Here is a 12,196-nt window from a genome sequence, read left to right as displayed (position 1 = left end):
AAGAAGCAGCTTCAGGGCTAATTCCTTGGTTCTACAATCATGGCTCCTTCAGCTCCAAATTATAGCTGGACTTGGATACATCGTTTGTAACATTCATTTCAGGCAAGAAAAAATTCTTGATTGTGAAAAACAATTTCAATTTGGGTTAAATGAAGCTATCATAGTTCTGTTCTATAATACTATGTAATCTAGTGATGGTGGTGCTAGTGTCATGGGTAGCAACTATGACCTTAGCTTAGAATTCGAATGGCCTGGAGTTTGTGGTAGTTGCCAAGAGGTTGTGCTGGGTGATCTTAATAAACCTGTTCACAGAATCCCTATCTGTGCCTTGTTTGTCTTTGGGGGGAAGGACGCATCATGGTCTAGGATGGTGGTTCTTAATCATGGCTTCACATTAGAAACTGAAAAATACTGATACCTAGGTGCCCCTGCCACAAGATTCTAATTTAGTTAGTTTGGAGTACATATAGCCTGGGCATATATAATAAGGAGTATATATAGTTCTAAGCAATGCTCATGTGTAACTATGGTTGAAAACCATTAGTTTGGAGGTCAAAAACTAGACTGGAGTGGAGTGCCCGGGTGGCTCAGTCAGTTAAGTGTCCAGCTCTTGATTTCAGCTCAGGTCGTGATCTCATAGTTTGTGGGTTCAAGCCCAATGTTGGGCTCTGTGCTAGTAGTGCAGAGCCTGCCTAGGATTTTCTCTTTCTCTGCCCCTCCCTTGCTTGCTCTCTCTTTCTCTCAAAATAGATAAACTTTAAAAATTTAAAAAAAAAAAAAAAAAAACCTCCAACCAAACCTTAGACTGGAGTACAGAAAGCCTAAAGAATCTTGGCTCTGCCATTAAATTGCCAGTTATTTGGACAAGTCATTTAACCCATAGGCCCCAAGTTTTCTCAGTAGTTCTAGCTGTAAAATTTTCTGATTATAGGGATCACAGGGGTTTGGTCTGAAGATAACAAATTATTTGTCTCTGTATTATTTTCATTTTCTCTTTCCCTTTCTCCTTCTTTTATGGAATGTTCTAGAAGCACTAAGCAGATCTCCCATTCTCTCAAGTGAATTTAAACTGCAGTACTATATAGGGTAAAGTAGAAATGTCATTCTGGGCCCTTCATCTGGAAATGCTCCAGAACAAGAACTTGTGAGCAGCTAGACTCCTGCTCCCAGAGCAGGTTTTGTCTTGTCTTGTTTTGCTAAGGCGTGGTGATACACTGCCTTATACCATTGGACAATAATATCAAATTGGAATTACAATGGAGTTAGTGCAAAGTCAAACACCCTAAGCCTCCTCCATTAATTTTTTTTAATTGAAGTATAATTGACTTACAATATTCTAAGTTTCAGGTATGCAAATGTATATAGATTTGATACCTATATACATTATGAAATGGTCACCACAAAGGTCTTGTTGCCACCTGTCACCGAAGGGTTTTTTTAATGTTTATTTTTGAGAGAGAGAGAATGCGAGTGGGGTAGAGGCAGAGAGAGGGAGACAGAGGATCTGAAGCAAGTGCTGTGCTGACAGCAGAGGGCCTGATGGGGGGCTTGAACTCACAAACTGGAGGTCATGACCTGAACCGAAGTCGGATGCTTAACTGACTGAGCCACCCAGGTGACCCAAAGTTTTTATGTTATTTACAATATTACCTATGCTATATATTATATCCCCACGATTTATTTTACAGCTGGCAGTTTGTACCTCCTTATCCCCTTCACCTATTTTGCCCACCTGCAACCCCTCCCCCCCTCCAATTCTGGTAACCAGCAGTTTGTTTCCTGTATATAGGAGTCTGTTTCTGTTTTGTTTTCATTGTTCATTTGTTTTGTTTTCTAGATTCCATATAAGTGAAATCATACAGTATTTTTCTCTGACTTATTTAATTTAGCATAATACCCTCTAGGTCTTTCCCATGTTGTTGCAAATAGCAAGCTTTCATTTTTTTGTGTGTGGCTGAGTAATATTCCAGTGTGTGTATACACACTTACCCCATCTTTATCCATTTATTTTTCAATGGACGCTTACGTTGCTTCCATATCTTAGCTATCGTAAATAATGTGATTAACATAGGGGTGCATGTCTTTTTGAATTAGTGTTTCCATTACCCAGAAGTGAAGTTTCTGGATCATATGGTAGTTCTATTTTTTTCCTATTTTTAATTTTTTTCAGGAACCGCCATACTGTTTTCCATAAAGGCTACACCAATGTATATCCCCACCAACAGTGCACAAAGGTTCACTTTTCTCCACATTCTCACCAACACTTGTTATTTCTTGTCTTTTTGATACTAGCCATTCTGACAGGCGTGAGGTGATATCTCATCGTGACTTTGCTTTGTATTTCCCTGATGATGGGTGATGCTGATCATCTTTTCATATTGACCAGCTGCATATCTTCTTGGAAAAATGTCCATTCAGGTCCTCTGCCCAGTTTTTAATTGAAAAAAAATTTATATTCAGTTGCTCTTTATATATTTTTGATGTTAACCCCATATTGGATATATCATAGCAAATATCTTCTCATTCAGTAGGTTGCCTTTCATTTTATTGATTTCCTTCACTGTACAAAAGCTTTTTAGTTTGATATAGTGCCATTTGTTTATTTTTGCTTTTATTTTCCTTGCCTGAGGAGAAAGGCTAAGGTCAATGTCAAAGAGCTTACTGTCTGTTTTCTTTTAGGAGTTTTATGGTTTCAGGTCTTACATTTAAGTTTTTAACCCACTTTGAGTTTATTTTAATATATAAAAATGGTCCGGTTTTGCCAATACCATTAATTGGAAAGACTGTCTTTTTCTCCATTATATATTCTTGCCTCCTTTGTCATAGATTAATTAACTATATAAGAGTTAGTTTTTCTCGGGGCGCCTGGGTGGCTCAGTCGGTTAAATGTCTGACTTCAGCTCAGGTCACGATCTCATGGTTCGTGGGTTCGGGCCCTGCGTCGGGCTCTGTCCTGACAGCTAGCTCAGAGCCTGGAGCCTGCTTCCGATTCTGTATCTCCCTCTCTCTCTGACCCTCCCCTGCTCACGCTGTCTCTCTCTCAGAAATAAATAAAAAACATTAAAAAAATTTTTTTATGTTTTTGTTTGGGCCCTCTGCTCTGTTACATTGATCCATGTGTCTATTTTTGTGCCAGTACCATACTGTTTTGATTACTCTAGGTTTGTAGTAGAGTTTGAAATCCAGGAGACTGATACGTCTAGCTTTGTTCTTTTTAAAAACTCCATTCTTTTTTAGGAGCGCCTGGCTGGCTCAGTTAGTAGAGCATGTGACTCTCTTGATCTCAGGGTCGTGAGTTTGAGCTCCACACTGGGTATAGAGATTACTAAAAAATAAAATCTTAAGAGGGGCACCTGGGTGGCTCAGTTGGTTGAGCGTTTGACTTTGGCTCAGGTCATGAACTTATGGTTTGGTTCATGTGTTCAAACCCTGCACTGGGCTCACTGCTGTCAGCATGAAGCCCGCTGCAGAGCCTCTGTGCCCTGCTTGTGTTCTCTCTCTCAAAACTAAATAAAACATTTGGGGAAAAAAATAAAATTTTTTTAAAAAATTCATTCTTTTTTTCCCCTTCTTATCCAGACCCTATCATGGGAATGAAGCTTTTGCTTTTGATTACTAAGTGCAGACCAAAACCCCACTCAGATTTCAGTCTATCCTGTTTCCTAAGGCAAGGACTCACTGCTTCTCCCTGCTTTTCTAAGCATGTTAAATGTATTCCTAGGTTTCACAAGATTTTTCAATATTGCTTTGCAGTGCTATGAAATACAACTACTTTATACGCTCTCCATTTAATCAATATATAGTTTGAAAGGCTTTGATACCCAATCCCTGATCCTACTTTTAGGCCAAACAACTAGTTCATTTTAGTTCTTTCCAAAATGAAATTTGATGGACAATGTAGCACTTAATTTTTAAGGGATAAACTTGAAATGATAGGATTTTTAATGTTGGACTATGATTATGGTCCAAGTTTTTACCAGTCATGGAGAAATTAGAAAAATGATTTAGTGGGCTTTTTTTTTTTCCTGAGAGAGAGACAGCATGAGCAGGGAAGGGTCAGAGAGAGAGGGAGATTCAGAATCTGAAGCAGGCTCCAGGCTCTGAGCTAGCTGTCAGCACAGAGCCCAACGCGGGGCCCGAACCTGCGAACCATGAGACCATGACCTGAGGGTGAAGTCAGAAGCTTAACCAACTGAGCCACCCAGGTGCCCCAGATTTAGTGGGCTTTTTAAAGTACCGTCTTTTGAGTCTGAGATAATGACTTTCCCACTTTTTAAAAAGGATATTTCAAGATTATAAAAATGAGAAAAGTGATGTCAGAAGTCTTAATTTTTAAATCTCTTTAATTGGCAAAATAAAAGTTGACACTTGGTATTACTCCCCCCTTCTCCCCATGACATCTCTAATGTCTGTGAGACATTCATCTAGACCAGCCCTGTCACTTTACAGTTAAAGAAGTTGAGGCCAGGAATGGAAGTCTAATACAGGAATTTAAGGGCTTGAGGAAGTGCTCTGTGTGTGAGTGGTCATTTGTGGGATAGTATTTGAGCCCTTGCTACCAGTAATTTACTATGCTAAATGTAAAAATTTTTTTGTATGCTTCTTGTCTGGTTTTTATGGACTAGGAAACTGAGGCATAGTAAGTAACCTGCCTACAGGCACACAATTTAGGAATGATGGAGGCAGGATTTGATCCCAAGCACTCAGGCTTTGAAACCACACCTTGAGACACTCCACTGTGTCTGCATCACTGATACAACTATCCCGCTCCCCTCTTTCATGAAGCATTCTCTAAAAATATACAGTAGTGGCAATTTCTGCCCAACTTTTCACGAACATCTTTTCTTCGGTCAGCACCCTGTGAACTTTTCATTCACCATCCTGAGAAACGAAGCCTCCTATCTGTATTATCTATACACCAACACAAATTTTTTTTTCAATGTCTACATTTGATCAAACATAAAGATGTTTTAAGAAAGTTTTCTGCGGGGGTGCCTGGGTGGCTCGGTTGAGCATCCGACTTTGGCTCAGGTCATGATCTTGTGGTCCTTGAGTTCAAGCCCCGTGTCAGGCTCTGTGCTGACAGCTCAGAGCCTGGAGCCTGCTCCCTCTCTGCCTCTCCTCTGCTCATATGCCCACTTGCTTGCTCTCTCTCTCTCCTCAAAAATTAACAAACATTAAAACATTTTTTAAAAAAGTTTTCTGACCTGAATATGCTCCTAATGTCTTTAGGTTCTATTCTAAGGAGGTTTCAGAGTCTAAGAATTTAATCTTAGTGGAGAAACCAAAATCCTTAGGCAGCTGGTCCATCAGTCTTTCTATTTCAAGGACTGCTGCCCTTCAGTTTACTGATCTATACTGACATCATTGGCGCCCAAACAAAGACCATTTTGCTTTATAAGGCCCAGGTAAATGTAAAGTGCCATTACATCAGAAGCCAGTGTGAATATCAGCTGTGCTGGAAACAGGAAACATGGCCAAGGAGTAAAGAATTATATGGGTGAGAATATAGCTTTAGGTTTCTTGGGCGTATAATCAGCACTAGAAGGGATTAAATAATGGATCATACAGAGCTGAGAAATTGAAAGGCAAAGCTGACATAAGATACCAGGTCACTGTTAGCTAAAAATGGCTTCAACACCACCTTATGCCTGAAAAGGGCATGGAACCTCAAAGGCATGGACAATCTCTGTAGATAAAAGTATCTTGTTCTTTTCTGTTCTACTCAAAACACTTGAGAATAATTTCTTCTCAAGAATCATGTCCTTGTGCTCAAAGGAGGAGCCATGGCCTGTTTTCTTGAAACGAAGTTTAGAATTTGCATTTTCCCCATCACCCTGGTCTTTGGAATCACAAGTTTGGAAAGGAGGATATTAACAGGTCATTTGATAAGTGATCTGATCAGTTAACTTCCTGGATGAGTTTACTGTTTTCGAAGGCCAAAGGAAAAGGTGATTCTCCTACACCCATGAGTTGATAATTTAAAAATCAAAGTTAATATTATGCTGCAGTTAAGTTTTGATGCCTTGGAGATGTCAAAAGGGCAAACACCAGGCTGATGTTTGATTCAAAAATCTAAAGGACCAGTAGCAGGGAATCAAGAAAAGAAAGGGCCCCATCATAGAGCTAGCTTGCTGTGCAGTGCCTCTTTTTGGGGATGAACAATAATTTTGCAATTGGTTTCTTTTAAAAAGGCCAGATAATCCTCCCATGTTTTCTACAAAAAATGAAAAAGCATTGGGCATCAGCTGTGTGCCAATATGAAATGTAATCATACCAACATCTAAATGCCAGAGACCGTGGTGATTTAAGAGCATGGCCTTTGGCATCATACAGATTTAGGTTGGAATCCCACTCACCACTTGTTCTAGGGTGAGACTGGGGAACTCAACCTCTCTGAGCCTCTCCTCAGGGATCATTATACCTATCTCAAGTGTTGTAAGGATTAAATGGGATGAGCCATATAAAACATACTTGCCCAGTTAGGTAAGTGTTCAATAAAGCCATTACAAGCACAAGCCCTGCAAGTGGTTTCTTTCAGCCTTTACGCCTAGGACAGGCCTGAATCCTAAGGCTTCCTTGCACTATGTAATCACTATGACCAAAATTTTAAAATCCAAAGGGGGCCACAGCTTGATTAACCATTTCATTTGTGCATAGCTAAGATTTGGACGCCTGCCTTCTTATTGGATCCGCTCCTTGCTGCAGTTTGTCCAGTTTTCATAAACAGATTAGATGACCTCCTAAGGCAGCCTCCCAGAATCTACTACACAAATTCTCAAGACCCAGGTTTGAATGAGGAAGGGGAAGTAAGTAGGGTGCATGCAGCTCTGTGTGTGGAGAAGAGCCAGGAGAAACTGAACACTCTCCACTCTTGAGTTCTGCCCTCAACCTTCACTCCAGATTGGGGTGGAAAGGCTGACGATGCAAGCCCAGAGCAAGGATAGAATCCCAAGACGTTAGAGCCCAGAAGGGTTGTCCGGAGAAGAACATTAAGAGAGACCGACACCCCTCCTCACAAGCCCCTTTTCCTGAGACACTTCCCGGCCAGGGAAAGCCCTACCCTCCCGAGGATCTTCCAGAGAAGGCCAGTTGTCTCAAAACCCCGAAGAAGAACTTAACAATCAGACCCCACTTCCCACCACCACCAGGAACGGCCTGTGCATGCGTAGGTGTGCGTGCGCGCGCGCGGACGCACAGACTGCTGGGATGCTGCCGCTCCCCTCTGGGTCTTCCAGTTTCCCGGCGTGCTTAGGGCCCGCCAAATGGGAGGGGGAGACGCAAGATGGCGGCAGCCGCGAACTCCGGCTCCAGCCTCCCGCTGTTCGACTGCCCGACCTGGTGAGTGGCGGGGCGGCCAGGGCTGGAGTGGCCTGGCCCGGCCTGGCTTGGCCCGGCCGGGCAGGGCGGCTCGTTTTTCGCAGCAAGCCGAACGGCTCAGAGACCCTGGAACTGATTGAGGGAGAACTGTCCGTCGGGCCGGGCGGCGTGTGGAGGAACCGGGAGCCTGGAGCCCGGGCCCAGAAACTGAGGAAACCCAGACTTGGGGGCTCCGAGGTGCTCAGTTAGGCAGTCTTTTGGGCGATCAGCTGGTTGCCGGGGCGCTTCGGGGCCTTGGCCCCGAACTTACCCCAACTACTGACTGAGTGCCTGGTGCTCTTGTGGAGCACCGTGCCTGCCCCCCTGCTCTCCGTCCCGAGCGCGCACGAGCCAGCTTCCCGGCCCCAGCCCAGCGCCCAGCATCCCTCTGTCGTTGCTGCATCTCCCATGCAGTACTTTCCTGCCTCCCGCAGACTGGAAGCGCCCTGAAGGCAGGGACGGCTCTGACCCACCTCAAAGTAGGCGTCACTGATTGTTGGAATGAACCCCTTTCAACCCTTCTCAGGCTCTTGGGAATAATGGAATAATTTAATTTAGTCTGTGAGCAGGGTACACGATGAATAAATATGAATTGCCTTGCAAGGAGACCCATCCGAGTTAGTGCTAATTTCTGCTGTAACTCATCACAGTTTAGGTGTGAATCGTCTCTTTCCCTGTATTGAGATCCTCAAGGGCAAGGGCTGCCTGATTCACCTTCGTGTTTCCAGCCTCCAGGCCTAAGCCAGGCACATAGTAGGAGTCCAGTAAGCATGATTTGGATGGAACATTTAACATTTCTTTCCCTGTTTTCCGGACAAAATGGACTTTTGTCCAACGCACCGTCCTTTCGGCAACTGCCGTATTAGAGTTGGGGCAGCATTGTGAGATGACTGTGTGTGTGTGTGTGTGTGTGTGTGTGCGCGTGTGCGTGCGTGCGTGTACGTGCGCCTGCACACACAGATGTAGGGGCTCTGGCAAGATTGTTCTTCCTTCAAACTTAAAAGGAGCAAAGACCTGAAGCAAATGTGTGGCTGCTTTCTGGGTCTCCCTGCACTTTTGGAACACCCAGTTGCTTCAGTCTACAAATTGTATGTCCATTTTGGTCCCTTGCTGCATGGGTTTCAGAAGTTGGACCAGGACTGTAAACTTAGAGTTAGGAGAGACCATTTGAAATCACCGACCATTTCCTCAGAGTCTGGTAAGTAACACCCACTGTTTGGTGCTTTGACATGTGTGTATCCTCCACGAATGGTGTTATAGGCGTCTAGGTTAAAGGAATATAGAGAACAGTTCCCTTAAATATTCCACTGTAGAAAGACCTGTTCAAGGCTAACAAACACCTCTTATATTTATTGGTACCTGGTTTTATGGGACATGCTTCTGGATTGCCCTAGGTCGCTAATTAGGCACCTCTGATTTGGTCTCAGAGCCCAGGACAGTAGCCTCTGTTTATTCTGTGAAGAGACTAATCTTGGTCAGCCCCAAACACCAACTGATTCATTCTGCCTTTATATGGTATTAGTGGTAGTGGCACATCTTAGATTCACACTTCAAGTGACCAGACTGCCCTAGCTGTAGTAGTACTTGGACTCTCTGTGCTGCTTTTTCTCCAAGGTAGAAATAGGTTTCTTTGGTGCTGCTCTAAATACAGATCCACTAAAGTCTGTTTTAGAGCAATTGAATCACTGGGGAGGTGTCAAATGTAGAAAGGAGCTGTAATAACAGTGAAGTAGATGACATTTCTGCTTGAACATGAACTAATTATAGACTGGTAAAGAGCTGTACTGTTGAATGGGACAATAATTGTAAATGGCATTTATAAACTCATCCTGAAAATGCATTTCTCACTCTTCTTTTTCAGGGCAGGTAAACCCCCACCTGGTTTACATCTGGATGTAGTCAAAGGAGACAAGCTAATTGAGGTATGGAAACACGTGTCTTCCTTTTTTTTTCTCATCACACCAAGCATTTTTGCCAGTGAGTCACTTTTCCACCCCCTCTCCTGTGCTTTGTTTTCCAGCAATGCTGCTTTCGTTCATCCTGATTTTTTTTTCTATTAAAAGCACATGGTGATATAACACGTTCAAAACTGGTATCTCCCACAGACACTCAGTTTTTTTATGACTTCTCTCACCTGCCAGATGAAGGGTTTTAATGGATCGTAGGCTTATGGGTCCCCATCAACTGGAAGCCCTGTAACTTGGTGAATCCTTTCTCTCTGAGTACGTGGAGCTGTGTAGAAGTTGCAAGATATGCAGTAACTGAAGAAGAAAGCGAACGGTGTAGCTTTTCACTTTTTTAAGTTGCATTTATGCAGTTCAGGTCCAAGCCCTTCAAAGAAATATAGTAAGCTGAAATGCTTGCTCAAAAAGAATGAAATGGAGATAAAACTCATTCATTCGTTCAAGACACTTACTGAATGCTTACTCCATGCCAGTCATGGTACTCGGCACACAGACTACAACAGTGACCACAACAAACGTGGTTCCTGTCCTCAGATTATCTGGTGGAAAAGACAGTCACACAAAAATTAGGTGATTATAACTTAAATATGTACTATAAAGGAAAAGTTTAGCAGAATTCCAGCTTTTAAACAAGTCTTTAGGATGAACACCGTACAGAACTTGAAGAGGACATGAATTTTGATTGGCTGTTAGGCTGTTTGTTAAGTTTTTAAAAATCCTTATGGTACCATTTATTTACCAAGGAATGGAAATGAAGCCCACTGTGAGTATGGAGTTGTGAGTCTCCATGTTTCAAACAATTTGATGTTTACTCGCCCGTATAGAATTTAGGTTCAAAGCCCTGTTCTTGAATGCAGACCTTTTCCTTTGACCTATAGTAAAAATCAAGGTATTCCATGGTTGAAAAGCCATCTGTGAAATCTCTTGAAGGAGACCCAGTGTTTTGCAAAGTATGAAGGCATGTATTGTGATGAATTTTGTTTATTCATCACACCCTTAGCCAGTCACTTGGGGGCTTTTTGCCATGGGTTCTTCTGTTTTCAGAGTTACAAAACATCAAGATTATTCAAGGAAATAATTTAGCTAAAATGTCTGTAAAACTCCTTTTACTGTAGACTGTATCATAGAAAATATTGCTGCTAAATGGTATGAAGCTTTGAAGACATACAGCAATTTATTTTGTTACTAGAATTTAGTAAATCTTTAGTTTGCAGTAGGAAGAAACAGACAAGGAGGCCTAGTTTTAATGCTAATATCATATTCCTTTGTGAAATAATGTATGTTTTCAAGGCACTCTAATTTGTCAAACAACTCTCTGATAACTGGTTTCCATTCACTGATCCTATTCTCTGTCCTTCAGTGCTCTTAGGTATGCTGAGTTGCCACTCAATTGTAAAGTTACAATCCTTAGACATCACTATATTGTTTCCGAGAAGAATAGACCTCAGATGTGCTTATTTTTAAGGATTTAGGCAGCACTTGATACTAACCGAGCTATCTACATCCTAGCCTTGTGTCAAAGGCTTGTGATGTGTTGTGATAGCTGGGTTTAAGAAGTGCGATATTAAAACAAAAGCCATGAGTCATTTAAGCCCAGTGTGTAAAGACACACTCTGAGTTATAACTCAGAGGCACAACTAGATAGTGGGATTAGCCATAGCTAGTCAAGAAATTGTGTTAGGGGCACCTGGCTGGCTCAGGAGGTAGAGCACGCAACTCTTGATCTCCAGGTTGTGAGAGCCACATGTTGGGCATAGAGATTCCTTAAAAATGAAATCTTAAAAAAAAGAAAGAAACAAACAAACAAAAGAAATTGTGGTGTTAGTGACTGTCGAAAGACCAACGAATTATTTCATATACTTGGACATTGTTCAAGAATTAACACATTTCCTTGATTCTAAAACATACTGTTATCCTCAGTATATTTGAACGTTTCTGTAATTGAGATGCCTTTAATAATGAAAGTATATATTTAATTTGGAGTCCCTTTTCTCTCTCCTTTTTTTTAATGTTTATTTTTAAGAGAGAGACAGAGTGTGGGTGGGGGAGGGGCAGAGACAGAATCTGAAGCAGGCTCCAGGCTCCAAGCTATCAGCACAGACCCCAATGCAGGGCTCAAACTAACAAGGATCATGACCTGAGCTGAAGTCAGATGCTCCACTGACTGAGCCACCTAGGTGCCCTTTTCTCCCCCGCCTCTAAACACATACTCTAGTGTATCTTTGGCACCTTAGAATTATAAAAATTTGGTCAGTGTTCTATTAGAATGTGGGAGTGGGTAATCTTATATAGTGTGTCCTTGAGACCAGCCTGTGAGCAGTGTAGTTAACAAATTCAAGTTTGTGGGGATATAAACTGGGTGCATTTAAATATGAATGAGAAATGCCGTGAGATTCAGCGTGCATGGACACTACTTGGAGGGAACAAGATGTTGCAGTTTCAGGGCTCTCTCAGTTCTAAATCAGTGTCTTATTTTTAACCCATATCTTAAAACGTAGGGATGACGTGGAGATGATTGATTGAGCTGTCAGGCTGTTGTTAAATCTTGCTGCTCCATAGCGGTTCAGGCTGGGGACAAGCTCTGCCAGTGGCAGATGGGCACTGCCGGACAGAGTTTCCTAGAGGTGACCCATATACCTAGCTAGCTTGAACTAATTGAGCCTTAAGGCTAAGCTTGAAAGATACTGGGTAAGTAATAGTTAAAAGAAAAATTAAGAAAGTGACCTGTAGTACTTGTTCACTCCTGAAAATGTTCCTTGCCCTGTGGTGCATTTTTTGATGTAGGCAGAGTGAAGAAAATCTATAATGTGGTGGATAAAAGAGCTCAGACTCTGAAGTAAGACCTGAATTCCTTCCTTCCTTCCTTCCTTCCT

The 12,196-nt window shown here is 42.2% G+C and overlaps 1 protein-coding gene and 1 non-coding gene across 3 annotated transcripts in view; both read left to right on the top strand.

The window, feature by feature from the left end:
- Nucleotides 1-5,430: 5,430 nt before the first annotated feature.
- Nucleotides 5,431-12,196, top strand: part of PPP1R8 (protein phosphatase 1 regulatory subunit 8) — a 21,867-nt gene continuing 15,101 nt past the window's right edge. Inside the window, exons 1-2 of one of the 2 annotated variants that reach the window (XM_039233596.1) lie at nt 5,431-5,500; nt 9,221-9,281. Coding sequence is in view for 1 of the 2 variants with exons in the window: in XM_039233585.1 (XP_039089516.1) it covers nt 7,286-7,341; nt 9,221-9,281 (117 nt within the window). In the remaining variant the exon portion in view is untranslated. Of the gene's footprint in view, nt 5,501-7,234; nt 7,342-9,220; nt 9,282-12,196 lie in introns of those variants that run through there. The other variant, XM_039233585.1, reaches the window with a different exon arrangement.
- LOC120233262 lies at nt 10,797-10,962 on the top strand. The gene has a single exon (XR_005528778.1).

Source organism: Hyaena hyaena, unplaced genomic scaffold (assembly GCF_003009895.1).
Source record: "Hyaena hyaena isolate Hyena2069 unplaced genomic scaffold, ASM300989v1 scaffold_3, whole genome shotgun sequence".
Taxonomy (NCBI): Eukaryota; Metazoa; Chordata; class Mammalia; order Carnivora; family Hyaenidae; genus Hyaena; species Hyaena hyaena.
This window is presented reverse-complemented; position numbering and strand designations above follow the sequence as displayed.